This window comes from Microtus oregoni, unplaced genomic scaffold, assembly GCF_018167655.1.
Source record: "Microtus oregoni isolate MIOR12 unplaced genomic scaffold, Mior012 000006F_ref0000085, whole genome shotgun sequence".
Taxonomy (NCBI): domain Eukaryota; kingdom Metazoa; phylum Chordata; class Mammalia; order Rodentia; family Cricetidae; genus Microtus; species Microtus oregoni.
The window spans coordinates 55,310,378-55,336,379 of record NW_024543065.1 but is presented as its reverse complement, the minus strand read 5'-3'; the positions used below and the strand labels follow the sequence as shown (position 1 = coordinate 55,336,379).

At 49.9% G+C, this 26,002-nt stretch overlaps 1 protein-coding gene across 2 annotated transcripts; it reads left to right on the top strand.

The window, feature by feature from the left end:
• The first annotated feature begins 3,317 nt into the window (after positions 1-3,317).
• Itpkc (inositol-trisphosphate 3-kinase C) lies at positions 3,318-24,903 on the top strand. Of its 2 annotated transcripts, XM_041653435.1 has the most exons (7): positions 3,320-4,638; positions 12,741-12,843; positions 14,280-14,493; positions 17,583-17,787; positions 19,077-19,178; positions 19,817-19,888; positions 23,574-24,903. In XM_041653435.1, exons 1-7 carry the CDS (start codon positions 3,499-3,501, stop codon positions 23,775-23,777), a joined length of 2,040 nt encoding a protein of 679 aa, XP_041509369.1. In that variant the 5' UTR covers positions 3,320-3,498; the 3' UTR covers positions 23,778-24,903. The 2 variants fall into 2 exon arrangements, with proteins under 2 accessions (XP_041509370.1, XP_041509369.1); XM_041653436.1 differs by lacking the exon at positions 19,817-19,888 and having other exon boundaries at positions 3,318-4,638.
• The last annotated feature ends 1,099 nt before the right edge of the window (positions 24,904-26,002 follow it).

Genomic DNA, 26,002 nt, shown 5'->3' with positions numbered 1-26,002 from the left:
GCCGCGAGGCATGTGAGCCCCAGATATACCCACAGTATTTCTTGAAAGCATCGAGGGATGCCTTTGAGAAAACATCCTTCCTCCGCTCCCCAGTACTTTTTCTCTCTTAACATCCTCCCTCTCTCTTGTAGCCAAAGGTGGATACCCTTGAACTCCTTCACTTCCCACCTGCTGAAATTGCAGGTCTGCACCATCAACATCCAGCTACATTTCCTCTTGGCAAGCTCAAAAGCTATCGTATGTGTTTGGATTTTTCCCCCCAGTGGATGCACAAACGCAGGGCCTTTTGCATGTGACTGCTAAGCAAGCTTCTCCAACACTGAGCCACACCCCTGCAATATAACCACACATTCGTCCAAGCAAACATTTTCCTTGCACATGGAGACTCTCCAGTTTGCACCAACACCCACATCCTGGCATCCAGCCTCCATCCTTGCACATCTAAATCCACTGCCTGGCATAGGAAAACTGTTTCTCCGCTCAGGCCTTCAACATGACTCCCCTTGGCTGCATACTGTGTCTGTGTTCCCTCCTGCACCCTACTCTCTGCTCCCCGCCCACTCAAGAGATGGCCGTCAGTGGGAGGGAGCCCTCTGAAGGCCAGACATTTCCCAGAACACAGTCAAGATTCCCAGTGCTGAGTCAGGAGACTTGGCATGGAAGAAAATTGACTCACTCTTCTCGTTTGGAATAGAAACAGCTGTTGGTTGGGACATTTTTCCCACCACCGACCAGAGGGAGAACTGCAGATGTGTGCCTCAGCACGCTACACGGGTGCTCTGTCTAGCCTCACCCTCTTTGACGGGAACTAAAGATCCCTGTGCCTGACCCTTTGCTATGTGACCTCAGAAGAGCCCTCTTCCGCCTCCAGACGTCATGTTCTCAAATGTGTATGATGTATGTGGTGGGTTCCCATCTCTGACTTCTTAGCCCAGGATGAGATGACTCACCGGGGAGCCTCGGGCCCGGACGCAATGTCCCTACTATGGGTGACTCAATTTCAAGACTAAAAGGACCTCCTGTTCTCCTCCAAAGATAAGAGTCTGACTCGGGCGATGCAAGCCATGTCACCACAGGGGATAGACTGAAAAATCACCTCAGACAATAATCCTACAGGGTATGGCTCACCGTGGCCCTGCGTCACGTATTCATACACCTGAGTTCATGGCACAGGTTACAGACAAAGGCTAGCGAACGGCAGAAATCTCAAAAGTCCTCCCTGGTAAACTGGAAAAAAAAATGGTGCTGGAGGTATATGTCAGGGATAGAGCAAGTGTGATCACCAGCATTAAAAGGAGGGGGGCTGAGGAGATGGCTCAGCTGTTGAGCTTACAACCACCTGTGATACCAACTCTAGATCCAACACCCCCTTTTGGCCTCCAAAGGCACCTGAATGCACCTGCACAGACACACACATACACATAAGGAAAACTAAAAAACAAACCAACCTGTAGCGAGGCGTCCCTTACTGCAAAGTGATTGACAGAGGTAGGGATCCAGTGTTGGGCTCTGGCACACAAATCCTCTAGACACGAGACCTTTATTTATTTATTTAAAAATCAAAGGCCCCAGTACACATGCTCTGCCACAAAGGTAAATCCCCAGCCTCTGCTTTTTTGAGATAGGCTCTCACTATGTAGCCCAGGTTGGTGCTGAGCTAGTGAATGTGTTTGTTTACCTCCAGAGTGCTGTGATTATAGGAGTGTGCCATCACTCACGGTGTAGACATGAGAGTTCTTTGTTACAGATTTAAACACTGGAATTCCTTTTTTCCTCAGGGTTTACTTTAAAGTATGTATGTATGTATATCTATGTGAGTGTTTCAGATCCTCCGGAACTGGAGTTACACACAGCTGTGAGCTGCCATGTGGGTGCTAGGAATTGAACTAGGATTCTCTGGAAGAGCAGACAGTGCTCTTAAACTCTGAGCCATCTCTCCAGTCCCCAAAACTCCTTAAAAAAAAGATTTACCTATTTATCATTATTATCCTTTGACAAAGGTTTCTATATGTAGCTCTGGCTGCCCTGGAACTGGCACAGACTCAGAGATCTGTCTGCCTCTGCCTCCCGAGTACAGGGATTAAAGGGTTATCATGTCAGGCTCAGTAAAATTTATTTTTATTTTATTTGTTGGTTGGTTTTGGGGACAGGGTTTCTCTATGTAGTCCTGCTGTCCTGGAACTCAATCTGTAGACCAGGCTGGCCTTGAACTCATAGATGCACCAGCCTCTGCATCCTGAGTGCTGGGAACAAGCATGTGCACCCCCCCCCTGGTTTTTTATTTTATGTGTATGGGTGTTTTTGCCTACATGTATGTCTGTGCACCTTGTGCATGATCTGAGGCAGCCAGAAGAGGGTATCCAATCCTCTGACACTTTAGTTACGGAGGATTTTGAGTTCCCATATCGGGTACTGGAAAACAAACTCCAATCCTCTACAGGAGCAAATTGTGCTCTTAACTGTGAAGCCATCTCTCCAGCCCTGGAATTCTTTAAAACACGAACGAACACTTCTTTATGCTGTGTGGTGGAAGCACAGATCTCTTTCTGCCATGTTGTCCTGGACTCAAACCTGGCCATCAGGCTGAATGGACCTGCTGTGTTACCACATTCCCCTATCGTGTGTGTGTCTTGATAGGGTCTACCTAGTCCTGGTGTGTATGTGTTTGTGTGTGTTGATAGGGTCTACCTAGTCCTGGTGTGCGTGCGTGCGTCTTGACAGGGTCTACTTATTCCTGGTGTGTGTGTGTGTGTGTCCGTGTGTGTGTATGTGTTTGTGTGTCTTGATAGGGTCTACCTAGTCCTGGTGTGCGTGCGTGCGTGTGTGTCTCTTGATAGGGTCTACCTAGTCCTGGTGTGCGTGCGTGCGTGCATGTGTGTGTGTGTGTGTATTCTGAGAAAGGTCTCTTGAAGCCTAGGCTTGGCATTATGTAGCTAAAGATGACTTTGAACTCCTGAACCTCCTACATCCATCTCCCAAGGGCTGGGGTTACAGGCTTGTACCACCGTGCCCACCTAGATAGACATCAGGCTTCTTACTCTCTCAATGTAAAGGCTGGGAAGTGAGTGCGGAGACATTCAAACTTACGCCTGTGGGAATCTCTTAAGTCTTTGAAAAGTCCACCTTGTCCCTGAATGTTGAATGAGTGAATGGCTGAACTTGTCACTGGGTTGGAGTAAGGCTGATGTGATGCAGGGAAAAGGGTCCCCCGATGAGCGATCTAGACCCCAACCAGCATCAGAAGCAGACGACAGTTCTTTCCCAGTGAGACCCGCGGTGCCAGTCCAGGTTCCGCCCCAAGTTCGTCACATCCGGTGGGGGCGTTGTTTTGGGCTTTCCCTGGGAGGTGGAGTATCGGTTAACCCCTTGGTATCCGGGCGGCCTGGAGCCTTTGCGGGCCCGGAATCCACGAGTTGGGGCTCCCCAGCCACACCCCTCGTAGGATTTAAAGGGGAAGGTGGGGTCGGACGGGCCGAGGCCCGAGCCGAGGGAGCGGGCATGAGACGCTGCCCGTGCCGGGGGAGCCTGAGCGAGGCGGAGGCCGACGCATTGCCCGCCGGGGCCCGCATGGGGTTGGAGGCGCTGAGGGGCGGGCGGCGGCGACAACCGGGACTGCAGCGACCTGGGCCCGGAGCGGGTGGCCCGACGGGACGGCCAGTGGGGGGCGGGCCTCAGGCCTGGACTGAGGGGTCCAGCCTGCACTCTGAGGCGGAGAGGACCGACTTCAGGCCTGTGCGGTGTCGGGACAGTCCGCAGGCAGAATCCTGTGGAGACCGACACGCGGTGTGCGAAGCAGCTGGCCTAGGAGCAGAGTCGGAGAAACCCATCCAACATAAGGAGCTAGACGGGTCCAGCCTCCAGACGCATCCAGAAAGGAACAGCCCCTGGGCAGAGATGGAGATGGCCGGTTCCTGTACAGATGGCTTTCGAACTGATCCTCATAGATCCGATCTCCAGTCTCAACCAAAGAGAGGCAGCCTCTGTACCCAACCAGGGTTTGATGAGTCCTGGACCGGACTGGAAAGACTCGAGCGGTGGCAGACTCTGCCAGAGAGGGACAAGCCCTGGGTTGATCACCTCCGGACGCATCATAGCACGTCCAAACTCCAAACTCACCCAGACGGAGTCTGCCCCTCATCTGAACCAAGGTCTGATGGCCCCTGCAGAGAATCATCCTCAGATGGTTCCAGTACACCACATGACCCCGACGGCTCCTGGACAGAGTCCCAAACTCATGGCTCCTTTATACGACAGAGTACTCAGACAGCCTGGAAACAACCTGGAAGGGATGATTTTTCAACACAAGAAACTGATGGGGCCTGGGTTCAATCTGGCATTGATGGTCCCTGGACTGACAGCGTTTTGGGGGAGTCCAATGGAGGTGATCTATTAGAGGAACCAGAGCCGGGGGAGTTGGTGGCTAACTTGTGCTCCCACCTGGAATGCAGCTCCCCATGTCCTGTGCCCCGCCTTATCGTCACCCCTGAGACTCCTGAGCCTGAGGCCCAACCCGTGGGACCCCCATCCCGGATTGAAGGGGGCACTGGCGGCTTCTCCTCTGCCTCCTCTTTTGATGAATCTGAGGATGACTTGGTGGCTGGGGGCGGAGGTACCAGTGATTCGGAGGACAGATCTGGAGTGAGTAGAACCCATTCATCCCAGAGCATGCGCTCCATCCCAAATCTCTTATCCTCCCATCCTTTCTGCCTTGGCTTAGAAAGTGTTCTTCCCGGTTACTCTTAGCTGCCAACAATTATATCTCTAGGCCGGGCGGTGGTGACGCATGCCTTTAATCCCAGCACTCGGGAGGCAGAGGCAGACGGATCTCTGGGAGTTCGAGGCCAGCCTGGTCTACAGAGCTAGTTCCAGGACAGGAACCAAAAAGCTACAGAGAAATCCTTTCTCGAAAAACAAAAACAAAAACAAACAAACAAAAAAACCCAATTACATCTCTAGCTATCTCTTCCATGCATTGACCACCTCCTTCTGACAACCAAGTTGCTAATCGTTTTATGAACCCCCTACTCTTTCCCCTTTCCTGTCTGTCTTTCCCTCTCCCCCTTGGTTACTTGTTCTTGGGGGGTGGTCTGCAGTGGAGATTACTGGCCGCCTCTGTCTTGCCTAGGAACCTCTGACGTTGTACCATTGTGTCTATGTGGATACACAGTTTTACATGAAGGGTCTATGACTTCTGTTGAGTCCTCTGGAGGGGGTCCCACACTCAGCTCCGAAGAACACCAATAAGGTGGAAGGAATGCACACTCATTCTCAGATGGCTTGATTGGACCCTTGGCCTCTTTGTCCTTTTTTTTCCCTCCCAAACAGGGTTTCTTCCTCCCAAACAGGGTTTCTTCCTCTGTGTAGCCCTTGCTGTCCAGAAACTTGCTCTGTAGACCAGGCTGGCCTTGAAGTCAACAGAGACCTGCCTGCCTCTGCCTCCAGAGGGCTGAAATTAAAGGCATGTACCACCACCGCCCGGGCACTTTTTTCTCTTCTTTAGACATTCTCCTATAGCCCAACCTGGCCTCAAACTTTGTACCTGTGAGTCTGACCTTGAACTCTTGATGACCCAGTCTCTGCTGTGGTAAATACTGGGATTAGAGTTCCACCACGCTGTGCCCCACGCCCCACCCCATTTAGATAGAGTTTGCTCTGTAGACCAGGTTGGCCTGCAGACTGGACTCCGACTTGCTACGATTTTCCTGCCTCTGCCTTTCGGGAATTAGGTATGTGCTCCATACCATACTCGTTTGTTTATATTCACTGTGAAGCAAGACTGGCCTTGAACTCGTGGCCATTCTGTGCCTCTTCTTTACTTTTTGTTTAAATTTACTTACTCTATATGTGTGATTGTTTTGCCTGCATGTATGTATGTGTACTGTGTGCAAGCATATGCTGCCTGGGAAGGCCATGCAGGGTGGGTTTAGATCCCTTGGAACTGGAGCTACAGATGGTCATGAGCCACTATGTCAGTGCTGAGAATCGAACCCCAGCCCTCTACAAGAGCATAAGTATTTTGATCCATTTCTTCAGTCCCCCCAATAAGCCTTTTCAGGCATGAGCTGACACAGCCTCCTGCCTCTAGCTTTCATTAGATGTTCAAAGGAATATCCAGGTGTCCAACATGTATCTAGGTTAGCCGTGAACTTATGACAGTTTTGCTACCTTGAGCTTCCCAGAGGCTGGGATGACAGGTTTCACTAACTACTCAAAGAGGGGCTGCAGAGATGGCTCAGTGGTTAAGAGCGCATAGTGTTCTTGCAGAAGACTCCGATTTTCAGCACTGTGGGTGGCTCCCAACTGCCTGTAACTTCGTTTATAGGGGGATCCAAAGCCTCTGACCTCTGTGGTACCTGTAATCCCATATACCTGTCCACACCCACATACACATAATTAAAATTGCAGTCTTGAAAAAAAAGGTCAAAGGGCAAAATGCTCAGGGATCCTCAGCCTAGCTAGGTACCACCCTGTACCCAGGCTGGCCTTGAACTTGTGATACCTCAGTCCTCCAAAGTGCTGGAATTACAGGCGTGAGCGAGCAACAGGATGGCTATTCCTGGCTTTTCATTAGATGTTCAAAGGGCAAAGTGCGCAGGGCTCCTCAGCCTACCCAGGTACCCACCTCGTCTCCCTGTCGTTCTCTGCTCCCCAAGGGGCCCCCTCAGACTCTTATTTACATCTTCCACCATCATCCCCGGCTTGGGTGGCTTGGGTGCGGCTCTCTCCTGATGAATCACGAGAGCAAGCAGGGCAGGTTCAGGGAGGGAGAGGCAGAGCAGACGCAGGTGTGGAATAGAGCTCCAGGTGGGGTTCAGAGTCCGGCTGCTTGCCAGCTTGTCTGAGGAGTCCTCCTACTGGGCTTGGGCCCTTGGAGTCTACCTTGATCCCCCTTTAGCTAGTGTACCTCCCTCAGGGACGTGTTCACACATGTGGCCCCAGCTGTGAGAAACAGACCTGCCTCGACGTGCTAATACCCACACAGAAGAGCCAACCCTCCAGGGCTTTCTGCCACGGCTCTTCCCTGTGTCTACACTCACTCATCTCCTTGACATCTCCACACAGCTGAGCTGGGACTGGATGACTCAGAGCACCGACGTCGATGGCTGCAACTGTCACACGCATGCATGCTCCGCTAGTTCATTCCGCCTAGCGGCGGCCCTGTGACACATATACTATTGTTATCCCTTATATATATTTTTAATAGATGAAGACATTGAGGCACAAGAGATGAAATCACTCATCCAGGGAGGTCACAGACTTAAGATTTAACCCCCTAGAAGCCAAGTGGTGGTGCACGCCTTTAATCCCACAGGCAGAGACAGGTAGATCTGGTCTACTAGTGAATTCCAGGCCAGCCAGAGTGATGATGTCATGAGACCCTATCTATAAACAAACAAAGATTTAGCCCCTAGGCTTGGTGCTGTGGCTCGTCAGCAGATTAGCCTAGCCTGGCAGTGGTGGCGCACGCCTTTAATCCCAGCACTCGGTTGGCAGAGGCAGGTGGATCTTTGTGAGTTCGAGGCCAGCCCTGGTCTACAAGAGCTAGTTCCAGGTCAGGCTCCAAAGCTACAGAGAAACCGTGTCTTAACCCCCCCCCCCCAAAAAAAAAAAAGATTAGCCTAAATCTGAAGTGTGGGTGTGTGTGTATATATATATATATATATATATATATATATATATATATATATATATTTCAAACCCTACTCTGGAAGCAGTAAGTGCCTGCCTAGATCAAGTAGTCTTGTTAAGTAGTACAGAAGTAGTATAGGCTGACCTGTACTGACTGTAGCCACTGCCCTGCCTGGCCTTTAGTTTAAGGTGATACTCTTCAGCCTCTTGGGTGCTTGGATCACAACTGTGCTCTACCATGCCCAATGCTTCTTTACTTTGCTGTTTTGTTTCCTTTATTTATGTACTATGTTATTTAGTGTGTGGATGTGCACATGCTGCAGCATCCACATGAAGGTCATGGGACAACTTGGGGAAGTTATTGCTCTCGTTTTACTGCGTGGGATCCAGGGATCAAACTCAGGCTGTCTGGTTTGGCAACACATATATTTATCTGCGGAGCCGTCTCACTGGCCCATTCTGTTTCTCTCTCTCTCTCTCTCTCTCTCTCTCTCTTCCCCTTTCTCTCCCCCCTCCCCCTCTCTCCTTCTCTTCTTCTTCTCTTTCTCCCCCCTCCTTCTCTTCCTCTCTCTCTCTCCCTCTCTCCTTCTCTTCTCCCTTCCTCTCTCCTTTTCTTCTTCTTCCTTCCTCTCTCTCCCCCGCTTCCTACCCCCCCCCCCACTCTCTCTCTCTGTGCTATTGACCCTGAGGAACTGAATGAACCTAGGACCTTGTGGATGCTAGGCAGGCACTATACTACTAAACTATGTCTTCTTTTCCAGTGTTTACTTTGAGCAGGATTTTCCCATGTTACCAGGCCTTGAACTTGGTATGCGTCCCTGGCAGGCTTGAATTTACCATCATCTTACCTCAGTCAGCATCTCAAGGATCTGAGATTACAAGCCTGTACACAGTGCTTCCTTGCCTGTCCTCCCTCCCTTTCTCTCTCCCTCCATCTCTTTCTATTCCCATTTGTTTTAACATTGGGTCTCACTGTGTAGCCTAGGATGGCCTGGAACTTAAAGTCCTCCACCTCTGCAGCTCTACTGTGTGTGCCTCTGAGTCCCCGATGAGATGAGCATTCTTTCCATCTTTGTTTTATAGATGGGGAAACTGAGACACAGAAAGGCATCTTGTGCTTAGTCAAATCAAAACCACACTTTTGGACTCATTTCTAGCCGAGTTTCAAGCTTTTCATGTTAGCCCCTTTGATCCGTGCATCTGTTGTCATCTTGCCTTTTTTCTGAGGCTTCTTTATCTTGAATTCTTCGTCTTTCCAGAAGCTCCTTCAGTAGCCTCACTCCATCAAGATCCTTCCTCCACCTTCCTGAAGCCATCAGGAACTCAAGGCTGGGTCCTGTCTTCAGGCAACCACCCTCTGCTGTCCTAATTGTCCCACCACCCTTCAGCCGGAGTGCACGCTATCCACCGGTGGCTGCTGTTTGCCTGCCTGCACGTGTCGTCCCCTGCTTCCTTCTCTTTAATTTTGAAGTCACATCTGACTTTGGTGTCCCAGCTATGTCCCCCCCCCCCCTTTTGTTTTTAAAAACAAGGTCCCATAGCTTAGGCTGGCCTTGAACTCCACTATGTAGCTTGAACTCCTAATCCTAACTGACCTTCCCCCCCCCCCCACATCCTGTTCTATTTTAATTGTTTCTGAAGTCCTGTGCTGCTGGGGATACTAGTAATCAAGACAGACACACACGCCCCCTTTTAATCTTCAGAGACAAATGTGAGACCAAAACATTATCCTCACAACTCTCAGGGTTACGACAGGGTCTCACCATGTAGTCCTGGCTGACCTGGAACTCCTACATAGACCAGATTGACCTGGAACTCACAGGGAACTGCCTCCCTCAAAACACAGATGCTCTCCAGAGATACTAGCAGCTTGAGTGGCCAGGGCTGGATGAGAGCAGCTTAGGGGGTTGTAGGAGTCTCTGGTATATAGTGGGTTAGATTTAGGGTATCAGAGAGGGCTTCCTGGAGGAGAGGACGTGTGAGCTGAGACCATGATAAGCTGTTTCCTGATTAAGATACACTGAAAAGAGAAGGGCCTGTGAAGTGTAGCTCAGTAGAGCCCCTGTCTAGAATCCCCCAGTGAGGGTCTGGGGTACGACTGGGTGGTAGAGCCCCTGCCTAGAATCCCCAGTGAGGGGCTGGGGTGTGACTCAGTGGTAGAGCCCCTGCCTAGAATCCCCCAATGAGGGGCTGGGGTGTGACTCAGTGGTAGAGCCCCTGCCTAGAATCCCCCAGTGAGGGAAGGGGCTGGGGGTGTGACTCAGTGGTAGAGCCCCTGCCTAGAATCCCCAGTGAGGGGCTGGGGTGTGGTTCAGTGGTAGAGCCCCTACCTAGAATCCCCCAGTGAGGAACTGGGGTGTGGCTCAGTAGTGGAGCACTTGTGGTGAGCTTGTAGGAGGTCTGGGGTGTCATCTCCATCTGGTGAACTTGGGGGGGGGGGGTGGAAACAGGACACTACATGCTTATGATAATAAAAGACAGTGTCAAGTAACCTTTATTCCAAGCACTGTGTTTCGGGACACCTGCTGTGTCACCCCAGGTGCTAGAGACACTTGTAACCCAGCAGTCTCCCTCCCCATAAGCTTCAATCCAGCTGAAATGCAGTGGGTGAGCCCCAGGGCAATGGGGTGGGGATAGAACCAGAAACCCAGCGCTGTGCCTGATGACTTAGGCCAGTGGCTTCACCCCTGAGTCGGTTTCCTCTCCTTTGACACAGACAACAGTCTTCCTGGGGCTGTTTTTAGGATTAAATGGGGTATGGCACACAGAGTCTTTGTCATGGTGCCTGGAATGTTCCAGGTGCTTAGTAAACAGGAACCTTGATTAATCATCTCCTCCCTTCCTGGATCCCACGCTGTCCTACACCTGGCTCCCTCCAGTTTGCTGTCTGTGGGTCTGTGGAGAGCTGGGAGAAAACACGTCCTTGACCCTGGCGGCTGCGCAGGGTGAGCACTCGGCTTCTTTCCCTGTAGGCTACGGACTCTCCCAGTTCACACTAAGCGTGCCCCCCCCCCCCCCCCCCGCCCCAAGCCACGCACTCGCGCCTGAATCAGAAGTGAAATAGCAAGATTGGGTCCTGCTGTGTGTTTCTTTTGAGCAGTGATGGGAATAGTCCAGAGCCCTGTGCTGTGTCTTCACACTTCTGCTGAGCTACACCCCAGCCCTTCTCTGGTTTTCTGTTGCATCCCTCTCCTGGCCTCTCCCTCCACCCCAAACTCTTTTTCTTTCCAGCTCTTTTTTTCTCTCTACTATTCTTCTGTAGTTTTTATTTTTCTCATTACATTTGTTCTGTTTAGGTCTAATGGCAGCTTCTGGTTCTCTGCTTCCACTATGTGGGTTCTGGGGATTGAACTGAAAGTCTTCAGTTTGCCAGCAAGCACTTTTACCCCCACCTCCCACCCCCAGCCATCTAGCTGGCCCTAATTTTTGTTATTCTGAAACAGGGTCTCCTGACACCAGCACTCAGGCAGGCGGGTGAATCTCTGTGGGTTCAAGGACAGCCTGCTCTACGTAGAGAGTTCCAGGACAGCCAGGACTACTCAGAGAAACTGTCTCAGAAAACAAAATTATTTATTTTTGAGGCAAGGTCTCCTGGGGTCACTCTGGCCTAGAAGCTGTGTAGACCAGGCTGGCCTTGAACTGACAGAGGTTTGACTGGGATTGGATTAAAGGTGTGCGCCATGCCCTGCTGAGATTTTATTTTTGGAATTATGTCTTTACGTGTGTAGGGGTGAAGGATGCACATGAATTTCGTGCCTGTGGAGGCCAGAAAAGGGTGTTGAGTCCTGTGGAGCAGGAGTTACAGGCAGTTGCGAGCTGCCCCGTGGTATCCAGTGTGGGGAACTGGGGTCCTCTGTAAGGACCCTACATGCTCAACCTCTGCACCTTCTCTCCAGCCCATCTCTACAGTGGGTTCAGATCGCCTGCTCATACAGAGGACCTGGATTTGGTTCCCAGACATGGTGGTGTACAGCCATCCATAAACTCCAGTTTCAGGGGAGTTGGTTCCTTCTCACCTCCATGGGCCCCAGGCTACATATGCTTCACATATGTGCATGTAGGCAAAACTTTTATAAATCAGATTGAATTTTTTTTTAAAGATCTACTATGGTAACAAATTGCACCAAATCTGAATGATTTAGAACAGCATAAGTTTACCTTTTTTTGTGGGCTGGGGGTCCTGCTCTGTGCTGTCCCCCTTTAGGGGCCGAGGCCTGTTCCCTTGCCCAGCTCCTCACCTCCAGTATGGAGTTGAACATGGAGCATCTGAATTGGCTCGCAGCTTCCACCTGGAAGTAGCACTTCCTGTCACAGTTCACTGGCACAGCAAGTCCATAACCTCAGTTCAAGAGGACAAAGAGGGAGCTGGAGAGGCACAGTGGTTTCCAGAGGATCCAGATTCAACTCCCAGCACTCATGGGGCAGCTCACAACTGTCTGTAACTCCAGGATCCAACACCCTCACACAGACAAAACACCAATAAAATAAAAATAAATAAATTTAAAAAGGCAGGGTGGCTGGAGAAATAACTCAGTGGTTAAGAGCACCGACAGCTCTTCCAGAGGTCCTGAGTTCAGTTTCCAGCAACCACATGGTAGCTCACAACCATCTGTAATGAGATCTGATGCCTTCTTCTGGAGTGCAGGAATACATGCAGGTAGAACACCATAGACACAATAAATAAATTAAAAAAAAAAAAAGAGGACAAGCCAGAACCCTTGGTGACCAGCCTCTGTTGGCCACTGTCATCTGCCTTGTGTCTCTCTGTGGTTGGCCTTTATTCCTCCACTCCTGCCTCTATGGTTTGCTCCATATCTGGCCTTATTTAGAAGCTTGGCTTCACATTTGGTGACTGTAGGTTTTAAGGTATATGAATTTGGTGATTGCTACAGTAACCAGACCTAGCCTACCCTATCTTTCCTGATATTGCAAAGACAGAGACAGAACAAAGAAAGTAATAGAGGCAGACTCTTCCCCACAAGCTGGTCTTATGGTCTCTGGACGAAGTGGGGTTCGATGGCCCCAATAAGCTTGGGGACCATAGCCCCATGAAGCCCCCAGGAGAGTACTTCCCTGGCCTTGACCATACCTCATGCTCGCCCTCCCTACAGAGCAAACCCTGGAAGAAGCTGAAGACGGTTCTGAAATACTCGCCCTTCATGGTCTCCTTCCATAAGCACCACTACCCTTGGGTCCAGCTTTCCGGACATGCTGGTGAGACTGGGGGAATTGGTAGGCAGACAGGCAGAGCTTGGCATGGGTGTGTGGGCTAGGGAAAGCTCTGCTCTGTATAGATTCAGTGTCTTTACTATCACCGTGGTGACAGTCCCCACTCTACGGGGCTGCTAGGAGAAACAGTTGGCCTAGTCAGTATTTTATCTTATCTATTTGTTTTGAGACTCTGTTGCCCTAGCTGGCCTAGAATTTACTCTGTAGACCAGATTGGCCTTGGACTCAAAGATCCTCCTGCCCCTGCCTCCCAAATGCTGGGATTAAAAGATTGCACCCCCACACCTGGTGTGGCACATGTTTATAATCCCAACGTTTAGAAGGCTAAGGTAGGGGATTGCCAAAATAAAGACCAGCCTGGGCCACATAGCAAGACCAACAAAGCAAAGCAAAACTGTCCCTTTTGTCAAAGAAAAAAAAATTGGAATTCCACCTTCTCCATGTATGTGCTCCGGATAATGCCAGCACTGTGAAATTTATTTGTTTCCCTAGAGTCTTGTTGTGAAGCTGACACTTGCCTTGGATTCACTGTGTATCCTGAACTGGGCTCAGACTTGTGTCAATCCTCCCACCCGAACCTTCTGATTTCTGGGATTATAGGTTCAAGTCACAGTGTCTAGCATGAATTAATTTAGATAAACCCAAGTGGCTGGTCCCTGGAGAATCAAATGCAGGTCTCTTGTGGAGAGCCATGTTGTCAACTTAGATCTCACAGAGTTCCCTCAGAAGACAAGATCACTCATTCAGAATTACAAAACAGGGCTGGTGAGATGGCTCATCGAATATAGGCATTTTCCGTGCAAACCTGCCGACCTGAGTTGAGCCCCTGGAAGCCATGTAGATGTTGAAGGAGAGAACCGCCTCCACAAGATCGTCTTGGCACCATGCACAGGTTCACACAGAATAATAACGAAACATTTTTTAAATTACGAAATTGGATCTGATGAGGTGGCTCAGTGGTTAAGAGCATGCCTTGCTCTTAGAGGCCTGTGTTGGGTTCCAGCATCCATGCTGGGCAGCTTGCAGTCACTTGTAACTCCAGCTCTGGGGGATCAGATGCCTCCTTCTGGCCTCTGAACACTCTCACACATCCATACATATAAAAGTAAAAATAAATATTTTCTAAAATTACAAAATAAATAATGGCATATGCTGTAAATTGGACCCTGAATAAACAATGGAGAGTAGAAATAAATCCATCTAAAGCCAGACATGAGCTGGGCACGCCAGCCTTTAGTCCCAGCACGGGGATCTTTGAGTTCAAGGCCGTCTGTCTCAGAACAAACACAACAGAAAGGGAGGGAGAGACAGCATTGCTGGGGTGTCCGAAAGATGGCAGTGGCTGGTCTGATACATACCGGGAAATAGCGGGTGGCAGGTCTCGGTCTGACGCAGTCTCTTCTTGGTCTTGCTTCACACAGGGAACTTCCAGGCCGGTGAGGATGGTCGGATTCTGAAACGTTTCTGTCAGTGTGAGCAGCGCAGCCTGGAACAGCTGATGGGAGACCCCCTGCGGCCTTTTGTGCCTGCTTATTATGGCTTGGTGCATCGGGAGGGGCAGGCCTTCAATCAGATGGAAGATCTTCTGGCAGACTTTGAGGGCCCCTCTATCATGGACTGCAAGATGGGCAGCAGGTGGGATTGGGGCAGCGATGGGCCAAGGTCAGGGAAGGTGGTGGATAATTTTGAAAATGGGGCCAAATCAATTCAAAGTACCTATATCAGTGTGTGTTCCTGCCAGTGGTGCATGAAGGTTCCAGGTGTGCTGGCCTGCCATGACGGTTCCAGGTATGAGGGTTCCAGGTGTGCAAGCCTGCCGTGAGGGTTTCAGGTGTGAGGGTTCCAGGTGTACAGGCCTGCCGTGAGGGGTCCAGGTGTGAGGGTTCCAGGTGTGCAGGCCTGCCATGAGGGTTCCAGGTGTGAGGGTTTCAGGTGTGCAGGCCTGCCATGAGGGTTCCAGATGTGCCGGCCTGCTGTTCCTTCTTGGTATTCTTGGTTCTATCTTGGTATCACTTGTTTCATTAACTTAAACTACTGGATATATAATGGAATTACATTGTATTTGTGTATTTTTTGTTACTGTTTTCTTTTTCTTTTTGAGAGTATTTCCTGTAACCCAGGCTGGTCTCAACTCAACCTGGCTGTGTAGCCAAGAATAGCCTTGAGTGTCAGGTCCTCCAGGCTTCACCGCCTAAATGTTATCTATGATTGCAGACGTATGACACCGTGAGGTTTATGCTGACGATGAGACCCCGAGGGCTTTGTGCAAGTTAGGCAGGTAGCCTGCCAACTGAGACACATTCCCAGCCCCTAAGCCAGAGTTTTACTTATTTGATTATTAGGCTGGGCGATGGTGGCGCATCGAGACCAGCCTGGTCTACAGAGCTAGTTCCAGGACAGGCTCCAAAGCCACAGAGAAACCCAGTCTCGAAAAACCAAAAAAAAAAAAAAAAAAAAAAAATTATTTGATTATTAGTTCCTAGAGCTAAGGACTCACTTTGGTTGTAGTAGTTCCTTAGTCAATACTGTCTTTTGTTTTATGTTGGTGCTGGGGGTTGAATGTAGGGCTTTGTTCATGCTGGGCAAGCCCTGTTAGCTACAGCACTGAACTACATCCACAGCCCTGGGCTTGTTCGTTTTTTACTTTTGTTTTTGAGACCAGATCTGTTGTATAGCCATGGCTGGTGTGGAATTCAGTATGTAGATTCAGCTAGTCTCAAACTTATGGCAATCCTCCTGCCTCTGCCTCCTAAGTGTTAACATTGTAAATCTACACCATGGTCTTAGGGTTTCTATTGCTGTGAAGAGACACCATGACCACCACAACTCTTAGGAAAGAGAACATTTAATTGAGGTGGCTCACTATGGTTTCATAGGTTCAGTCCATTATCATGACAGGAAGCATGGTGGCATGCTGGCAGACATGGTGCTGGCTACATCTTGATCAGAAGGCAATAGAAAGTCAACTATGACACTGTGAGTAGCTTGAGCATATGAGAACTCAAAGCCCACCTCCACAGTGACACACTTCTTCCAACAAGGCCACTCCCTTTGGGGGCCATTGTTTTCAAACCACAACCACCAAGCCCCATTCTTTCTCTTGTTTATTTCATATTCTGTATATAAATCCTTTGTTTTACGTACATATAATGCACACACACGAGAGAGAGAGAGAGAGAGAGAGAGAGAGAGAGAGAGAGAGGTATATTTTCTAAATTTCCCATTTTCTCTTTTTTTCCCCTGGAACCAAGGACCAAAGCCATGGCCTTGCATTTGTCATTTCACTCTCTTAATACCATTGATTCTAATAACAAGAATCTTTATTCTTTCCTCGAACCCTCTCCCGGTCGGGGGCAGGCTGGAGAGATGACTCACTGGTTCCAGACACTTGGTGCTCTTCCTAGCACCCATGTGGTGGCACAGCAGCTTGCACCTCCTGCCCCAGGGGACTCTAATACCTGCTGCTGGCTTCCGAGGGCTCCTTCGTGCACATGGTGTCCGTATAGCCACACAGACTCACACAGATAAATAACAAAATAAATAAGAAGTCTCGCCTTTAATTCCAGCTCTCAGAAGGCAGAGGCAGTTGGATCTCTATGAATTTGAGGCTAGCCTGGTCTAAACAGTAGTTCCAGACCAGGAAGGCCACATAGTGAAACCCTGTTTCAAAGTTAAATAAAAAAACTCTGGTGAGGCTTATGAGACAACTCACTGGGTAAGCACTCATGCCACCCAGCCAGCCAGCCTGAGTTCTACCCCCAGGACCCATGTGGTGTACAAACAACCAGCTCCTGAAAACTGTCCCCTTAGCCACATAAGCATGTTCCCTCTGCAGTAAAAGTACATGTTTTTAAAAATCTGAGATTTTTAAAATTTAAAAAATTTGTTGTGAAATTGGAAACTTTATACAATAATTCGAAAATCTGAAAACCTCAAAATAGAAAGTAATTTTGGTTCCAAGTATTTTTTATTTTAATTTTCCTTTTATTTATTTATTAAATTTTATGTGTGGGCCTGGTTTATGTCTGTACCATTGTGTGTACCTTGTGCCCAAGGAGTCCAGAAGAGGGCTTCAGATCCTCAGGACTTGGAGTCACACAGACAGTTGTAAACTGCCATGTGGGTCCTGGGAATTTTTTTATTAATTATGTGTGCAGATGTTGTGCCTGCACATGTATTTGTGTGCCTTATACCCAAGGAGCCCAGAAGAGGGTGTTAGATCCCTTGGGACTGGAGCTGCAGACACTTGTGACCCACTTTGTGGCGCTGGGACTGGAACTCAGGTCCTCTGAAAGAGCACAGCGCTCTCAACTGCTAAGCCACCTCTTCAGCTCCTGGTCCCCAGTATTTTAGATAAGTGACAGCCCAGCCAAGAGCCAATAAGCAAAATGTCAGACGTTGTTTTTGTTTTGTTTTGCCATCGTTAATGGCCTTGTGTTTGAAGAGTCTTTGTCTACTAAATAGCATGAAACCATTCTCCAGTTTTCTTCCATATGCTTTGTTGTTGTTTAGTGCTTTGTTGTTTTAACTTGTGCAGTTTATTGGGTTTTGTTTGTTCTGTTGTTTTGAGATAGTCTCACTGTGTCTCTGGTTGGCCTTGAACTCACAGGCTAGCATCTGCCTCTAAGTGCTGGGCTCAAAGGCCTGCGCCTCCATCCCGGTCAGGAAGTGCAAGCCTTCCAGCTGTCTCTAATGGTTTGTTCTGTCACGTCCTGTGTGCTCAGGACCTACCTGGAAGAGGAGCTGGTGAAGGCACGAGAGCGGCCCAGGCCCCGGAAAGATATGTATGAGAAGATGATGGCAGTGGACCCTGCGGCCCCCACTCCTGAGGAGCATGCTCAGGGTGCAGTCACCAAGCCCCGATATATGCAGTGGAGGGAGACCCTGAGCTCAACTTCCACCCTCGGCTTCCGGATAGAAGGCATCAAGGTGAGGGCCAGGAGAAAGCCAGTTTGTTTGACACTCAGAGTTCTGGGGCTGGAGCAGTGGACTGGCTTCGTACGGAGCATGGGTGGCAGGGGACACTAGAAGGAAGCAGACCCCATGTCTGCAGAGTCCAGACAGCCCGGTATAGGGAAGGCCCCACTTCCCATCCCTGCGTGTAGCAGAGGCGAGTGAGGTTTCTTTATCTACTGGGACATCTTCATATACCAGCTTCTCTTTCCCCAAGTCCAGACTTTTCTGTGTCTCTGGCTTCCCTGACCCTCTTCCCTCCATTCTGGAACGCAGTGGCTGGAAGGGTCTTTGAAGTTTTTATTCCATAAATTAAATAGACTTGGAAAGCTGGGTGTCAGAGCTCACACCTTCCTCCCATGAAGAGGTTAAGGCAGAAGGGCACATGGCTTCAATCCAAGTTACAGCGTAACTTCAGGACCAGCTGTGTCTCGAAAATGAAAAAATGAAAAGCTAAAAGAGAAAAAAGAGGCCTGGGGGGTGTGGCTCAGTGTTAGAAGACTAAGCTTGTGTGAGGCCCTGGGTTCAATTCTCAGTAGCACTACACAAACAATACTAACCAAATAAAGACAGGAGCTATAGCGTGGTAATAGAGCACTTGCCTAGCACGTATGAAGGAGACGCTTGGCTCAGATCTCCACCCCTCATCTGTTTGAATAATTAATCACATAGTCAATAAGCGAAAATGGCCAGGTGTGGTGGCTCATGTCTGTAACTCCAGCACTTGGGAAGTTGAAACAGGGATCAGGAGTTTGAAGCGCAAAGAACTTTTGCTCATTTATCTTGTGGGCCCCAGGTCCTACATGCCCAGAGTCAAGAAGTAGATACCAACACACGAGGCCTCTGAGGCTGAGGCGCGTAGTAGGTCTTGTCAAGCTGAATGAGGTAGTACACTTGGGAGAAGGAAGCAGGAGGACCAGGAGTTCAAGGCTAACCTGAGCTCCGCTGGGAGTTTTTCAGTCAGCCTCAGCTACACGGGACTCAGTCGATGGACTGGCTCTTGCTGCTTCGCGGCTGAAGCCAACTCCCAGTCCCCTAACAGCCTATTTTGCAAGATGAGCTCAGCCGTGACTGTTTTGTTAGATGTGGGAGGACAGGTTACATAAAAGTGTGGCAGGGGACTGGGTCGAGTTGGGCCAGGCAGGTGGACTCTTTGCCCTGAGTAGGGGTTATCTTGGCTGGTGGGGTACCCTAGGGGTACCTGAGGTTGCCCAGCGTTGGGGTGAAGCAGCACACCTGACAGCACTTCACCTCTTGCTTCGCAGAAGGCTGATGGGACCTGCAACAGCAACTTCAAGAAGACACAAGCACTGGAGCAGGTGACGAAGGTGCTGGAAGACTTTGTAGACGGAGACCTTGGACTCCTGGTGAGTGGGATGCTCCTCTCCTGACCTAGCCACCATTTATTGTTGCTTCTGAGTCATGTTCCCTTGCTTTGGGCTGGGCTAGGTTGGGCTGGCCTGCTCCTGGCCAGTCTTGCTCACAGTCTGCCGTCAGCTGGTGGTTTGGCTGAGACTAGCTGGTCCCAGCTAGCATGGCTTTTATGTCTACCTTGGTTCACAGTCTTATTCGGGACTTGAGTGTCTGTCTGTTCAATAAAGCAGGCTAGCCTGTGCTGTTCTCACCATGGGAACAGGAAGCTAAGATAGCAGGTGTTTTGTATGAGGTCCCCTGGTGTCTAGGCATAGACAGCACGACCACATTCTGTTGGGAAGAACAGGTCCTATCATGAGAGAGACGAAGCCCAGCTGGGGGAAGGGGAAACTGACTCCACCTCATGGGGGAGCTATGGGGATTGGTGGAACTCATTTAATCTGTCTCACTCTTGTGTGCACTACCTTAATGGCTTCACGCCAGTACTCCCTCTTCCTGCCACTTCCTTGGTTCTCTTTATCCCACCTTGACTGACTGTCCAGGATGACAGGGTGAAGTGTCATCTCAAGGTGGCTCACCAAGGGCTTGCTGCATTTCTGTGCTAATGAGACACCTTCTCTCTCACACCCAGAGAAAGTACGTGGCGCGACTGGAGGACCTCCGCAAGGCTCTGGAGAACTCTCCCTTCTTCAAGACCCACGAGGTGCGAGCCCTGGGTGCCATAGGTGTATGTGGCCTCCAGTTTAGGGAATTCAGGCAGGGAGGGAGTGGGAGCATGGATTCAAGCCAGGCGGTCTGGGGATGAGGCTGACTCTTCTATGTAACTTTGGTCTCTCCTCAGTCTCTATTTCCAGGGCTAGGAGTCAAAACCAGGGTTTCTCAATCACTGTGCTGAGCATATATCCCCTGTCCTTGCTTTCTTTCCTTTGGGAGAGTGGCATGGTCTTTTGAGACACAGTCTCATGTAGCCCAGAGTGGCCTCCTAGTCACAATCTTCCTGTCCTAGCCTCCCACATGCAGGGATTACAGGGAAGAGCACCACACCCAGCCTTCCCCGCAGACAGTCTCATATGTTGACACAGCCGGGGTGATGATACCCTCTCCTAGGACTGCTGAGGGTTGCGAGTCACTGGGAAGCAACATTCACGTTCTGTACTCGGGGTTCTTAGAAGCGGAAGCAGTGTGTGACTTAATGGTGTGTCTCTAGGTGCCTCCCTTGATGTGCGGTTCTTCCTTTTCTTTCTGCTCCTAGCCTCTCTCTTAGCACTGCTCTTTCCATGTTTTTATTATTTGTGGGAGGACAGAGGACACGTGATGGTCTGTTTTCTCCTTCTAGCATGTGGGTCCTGGAGAGCAAACTCAGGTGACCAGACTTGGCAGCACGTATCCTTCCCACTGTGCCATCATGCCAGACCAGAGGGTGTCTGTTTTGTTTTGAGGCTTTCACATAACTCAGGTTGGCCTCAAACTTGCTGTGTTGCCTAGGGCAGCCTAGAACTCCCAATCCTGTTGCCTCAGCCTTCACAAGCGCTAGGATTGTAGTTGTCTGCCACTATGCTTGGTGTCACCCTGTGTCTCTCAGGCAGCTTGGATGCTCGGCGGCTGTTTGCTAGTCAGAGAAGTGATGGCACCTCCTTCTTTCCCCCAGGCTCTTCCTCTGCCCCTCAGCCCTTTCCCCTCTTCTCTGACTTTTCTAGAAAGCCCTAGCTGAAAGTCTTGCCTGTATAAGTCTCAGTCCCAGCTCTGCCTCTTCTTAGCCTCCTAAGCCCAAGCAGCCACTCCGGGAGGCTCCTGGAGTGTGAGTGACAGCGGCAGCCATGTGGACACTGATGAAGGTTAAGTAGGCTAATAGATTAGAGCCCAGCCCATGGTAAACCATCATGAGTGCCAGCTGTCATAATCATGTTTGTTTTGATCAAATGTCCCTGTTACTATCTTCAGGCTTTATGTGGAAGTCGAGGCCTCTCTCCTTCTGTTTGGTTTTGATGGCCTAGTGTCTTGCCTCCATCTGAAATATGAAATTTCACATAGAAATTGGCATTTCTAGTTTCCCTAAGACATAGCAGTCCTAGATGCTTGCCAGTATCTCTATGCAGCAGTATCCAGGCCTGAGGCTGCCTCTTTTCTGTTTGGTGCTGGGGATTTGAACCAAGGATCTCATGTCTGCCAGGCAAGTGCTCTACCACTGAGCTACATTCCAGCCTCGCACCCTCCACTATTTTATTGAGATGGGCTTACATAGCCCCGGCTGGCCTGGAATTTGATGTGTAGCTGAGGATGACCTGGGCCCTTGATCCTTCTGCCTCCACCTCCTGGGTGTGGGGTTGTGGATGTGTGTCACCATGCTTAGGGGCAGACATGCTACCAACTGAAATATAGCCCCACACTCATTATGTAGACTAGGTTAGCCTCTTTAAGGTCTTATTTTGAGACAGTTCTTACGTTGCCCAGGTTACCCTTGAGCTCACTCTGATCGAGGCTATAGGCCTTGAATATTTTCTGTCCTCCTGCCTCAGCTTCCCAAGTAGCTAAGACTAAGGCCTGTAATTTTTTTTTTTTTTTTTTTTTTTTTTTTTTTTTTTTGGTTTTTCGAGACAGGGTTTCTCTGTGGTTTTTTTTGGAACCTGTCCTGGAACTAGCTCTTGTAGACCAGGCTGGCCTCGAACTCACAGAGATCCACCTGCCTCTGCCTCCTGAGTGCTGGGATTAAAGGCGTGCGCCACCACCGCCCGGCTAAGGCCTGTAATCTTGAGGCCTGGGAGCAGGGCGGTGTTGAAACCTGCTGTAAGACAGATGGAGGTGCGGGAGCCTTGTGAAACCTACATTAGATGAAGGGAAGGCAGCAGCTGTTTGTTTGTTTGTTTATGAGAAAGCGTAACTTTAGGCACATGCCTTTAGTCCGAGTAGTCGGGAGGCAGAGGCAGATGGATATCTGTGAGTTCGAGGCCAGCCTGGGCTACAGAGCAAGTTCCAGGACAGGCATCAACACTACACAGAGAAATCCTGTCCCAAAAAACAAAACAAAAAAGCATAACTCTCTGTTGACTTTGGAGTATGTGAATGTCGGATGGGGTGTGTAAGTGCCATGGTACTCTTGTGGAGTCATTTCCCTCTTCTGCCATGCGGGCCCAGGACTTGAGCTTAGGTCATCAGGTTTGTTTTGAGCCATCTCACCGGGCCATTTGGTTTTGAGGTAGAGTTCTACTTTGTAGCCTCGGCTGGCCTTGAGCTCGTAGATTTGTGCTTGTCTCTGCCTTCTGAGTGTTGGAATTAAAGGTGTGTGTTGTGTCACCATGACTGTTTAGTGTCTTTTTTGAGACAACTTTTTATTACTCTGGAGCTTTGGCAGGCCTGGAGCTTACTACCTAGCCGGGGTTAACCTCAGATTTGTGGCTGTCCTTCTGCATCTGCCTTACAAATGCTTGGATTGTGGACGTGTGTCACCACACCTGCTCAGCAGTGACTGTATCTAAGACAAGTAAATCCAAGCACCACTAACAGCCCCCACCGAGGTGTGCACAGCACCACCAGGGGTATTTCAAGGCAGACACTGGGAGGCATTTTATGAGCCTGTGGGTTGCAGGGCGCTATGTGACCCTAGGAGGTAGTGTTACCAACTTCCCCATTCTACAGACAGGACACCAAAGCCAAAGGAAGGAAGCCACTTGCCTAACGTCATCAGCCACAGCCCACTGGGCCTAAGAAGCCACTGCCCTATTCTGGAGAAAGTTTTCCATCTCTTCTGTCTGATCTGAGTTCTCTGACCCAGTCACAACCCTGATACCATTTGAGTTTGTGCTGTGGCTTAAAAAATGATGACAGCAAATAGCCCAGAGTACTGGTTCACACTGTTCTAGCACCCGGGAAGAGGAAGCAGCCGGGCTGGGAGTTCATGCCAGCACAGGGGGGAGGTGGAGGCAGGAGGATCTGAAGTTCAGGCGATTCTTGGCTGTATAGATAGCTGGAGGCCATCTGGGACTATGTAAGACCCTATCAGACAAACAAGAAATGAGAGCTAGAAAACGGAGGCAATGGGCTGGGATGTAACTTAGCTGTGAACTCCTGCTTAGCTTGTTGGAGGCTCTGGGCCATCCCAGAATACACACACACGATAACTTGTAACATTTATTGTGTATTTGTTGTGTTCTAGGAACCATTTGAAATGCCTTGTGTGTGTGTAAAGTATACTGTTATTCTCTATTTGCATCTGTGGAAGCAGAGCCACAGAGAGGGTAAAATGCTTGCCTAAGGCTACACAGCCTAGAAGTAGCAGAGTCAGGATTTGAACATGGGCAGCCTGATTCCTGAGTGTCTGCTTTACTGCTCATTGGGGAGTAGACTGGTGGTGCCTGCTCCTCTAACCTCTTCTCTCTCACTGACTATTACAGGTGGTGGGCAGCTCCCTTCTCTTTGTGCACGACCACACCGGCCTGGCCAAGGTCTGGATGATTGACTTCGGCAAGACAGTGACCCTGCCTGACCACCAAACGCTCAGTCACAGGCTGCCCTGGGCCGAGGGCAACCGTGAAGATGGCTACCTCTGGGGTTTGGACAATTTGATCCACCTCCTTCAGGGGCTGGCCCAGAGCTGATGTCATCTGCTGCTGCTAGGCTCACTTGCAAGATAGCATGTGTCTGGCTGGAGGAGCTCTAAGATGTTGTCGGGCTTGAGGCTGCTGATGAAGATGAGGTATTTCAAGGTGTCACCAGATCAGCGTGGTCTCAGGAGCTTTGGGGGACCTGGAAACACTGGACTCCCTTACAAGTGGGGAACAAGACAGGTAGAGGCATAGAAAGAATTAGCAGAACATGAATGGCGTTTCCTGATCAGCTAGGAAGCTTCCGGGGGAGTACCAGGGGCCACGGCTAGAACCGCGAACCCTCCCTGAGCTGGCTTTCTGAGCGCAGAGCCTCAACAAGTTAGCTTCTGTTCCCCAGAGGATCGGGCATATTTGTGAAGACCTGCAGGAGCTACTTCCACCTAGGGCAGTGACAGCCTCACCTGGAGGTCATTCAAGTGCTGAGAGGAGGGTGTGACGTGGGACACCTGCTGATGCTGCCCTAGGCCTGATGCTACAGTGTGGGAACACAGCTCATCCTCCTCCGTGCTGAGGCTTGGAAGGATCCCTTGTTCCTCTGTGAACTCTTCAGGCTGCTGCAGAGCCAGACCACAGCCATGTCCGCCTGTGCCAGCACTGTAACCATCTTCCTTTCTTGGTGCACTAGCTCTAGCCTCAGGGCCTCTTCCTTCTGCCCTAGACCCCGGGGCTCTCCAGTGAGGCAGGGGAGGAGGTTTCTCCTTGGGAACTAGAGTTGCCTTGCTTCACCGTGTAAGTGTCCCTACCCACACACAGAATGAACTGCCAGGTTGCCCAGAAGCACAAGTGAGTGGGGCTTCAGGCCCTTGCCATGGGCTACCTGGTTCTAACCAAAGACTGGAGTACTCTGGAACAGGGCAGAAGCCACTCTATCTCTATGCTGCAGCACCTCTCCAGAACCTTGGCTTCCTGGCCCACACGGATGGGCTTGGTGAGGACAGGAACCTACCTCTTCCCTAAGGCCTAACATCTTCCAGGCCAACATGTCTTCCTTTTCTACTGACTTTATATATATTTATAAACGAGATAGTTAGCTGGGGTGGTGTCAGTGAATCCAGGCAAAATGACTTTATTGGGCCTCCCGCCCACAATGGCACCCCAATAAACAGGACAAAGTCAATGCTGTGGAATTTTCTTGGCATCTGGGTATGTGGGCTCAAATTCATATTCTTGGGCCTTCATGCTGGGGTGGGATAATGGGGTAGTGGTTACCTTGGGAGAGGAAGGCTGAGGAGGTCGCTCACTCATTTAAGACCCCAAAATGCCATTAATTTTTTGTTTAGATTAAAAAAAAAAAACAAGATTTATCTTGTTATCCGGGCAGTGATAGTGTGCACATTAATCATAGCATTCGGGAGGCAGAGGCAGGTGAATCTCTGAGTTCAAGGCCAGCCTCGTTGGTCTGCAGAGTAAATTCCAGGACAGCCAGGGATACACAGAGAAACCCTGTCTTGAAAACACACACATACACACACACAAACCTTTAAAGAAAAAAAGATTGGTATTTGTATGTGTGTATATGTTAACTATTTGTGTTCAGGAGCCTAAGGAGGCTAGAAAAGGGCACTAGACCCCCTGCCCCCAGGAGTTGGAGCTACAGGTGGTTTGGAGCTGTCTAATGTGGGTTCTGGGATCCAAACTTGGGTCCTCTGTGAGAGCAGCAAGTAGTCTTAATTGCTGAGACATCTTTCCAGCCCCTTTTCTAATTTTGTAGCTCAGGTTGGTCTGGAATGTGAGGTCCTCCCATTTGGCCCCCAGACTGCTGGAATTACAGGCATGGGCCTCCACACCCAGCTTCTTTTATTTTTTGTTGTTTTGAGACAGGGTCTTGTTCTGTAGCCCAAAACTGTTTGGTACTCACAGTGTAGCCCAGGCTTGCTTCAAACTCACCTTGACCCGCCTGACTCAGCCTCTAGAGTACTGAGATGGTGTGTGCCACCATGCCTAGCCGGTATTGCTAGTCTCCTGGGCCTGGCTCTATGCTAGATACAGGGCTCCCAGTGCCAACCAAATATCAGGTCAGGATTCAGACTGCTGCGCACCCCACTCGCTGGTGACTACATACTGTACCATACGCCTCCCCTAAAGTGTGACCTTTTGCTGGGAGCATTGTAGCACCCCAGACTTGTTCCTCCCCTTCTGAGTGGGTGTACCAGGTGCCAATTACTTTCTTTATAGTTGGTTTGTTAGGACAGATAAAGTAGGAGGCACACACAGCT

What these genes read in the sequence shown, in the direction of transcription:
- Itpkc (XM_041653435.1), top strand. Translation starts at nt 3,499, where the DNA reads ATGAGACGCTGCCCGTGCCGGGGGAGCCTGAGCGAGGCGGAGGCCGAC. An exon ending in CCAGCTTTCCGGACATGCTG is followed by an intron (nt 12,844 to 14,279) that starts GTGAGACTGGGG and finishes TGCTTCACACAG; the next exon opens with GGAACTTCCAGGCCGGTGAG. An exon ending in TCCGGATAGAAGGCATCAAG is followed by an intron (nt 17,788 to 19,076) that starts GTGAGGGCCAGG and finishes CTTGCTTCGCAG; the next exon opens with AAGGCTGATGGGACCTGCAA.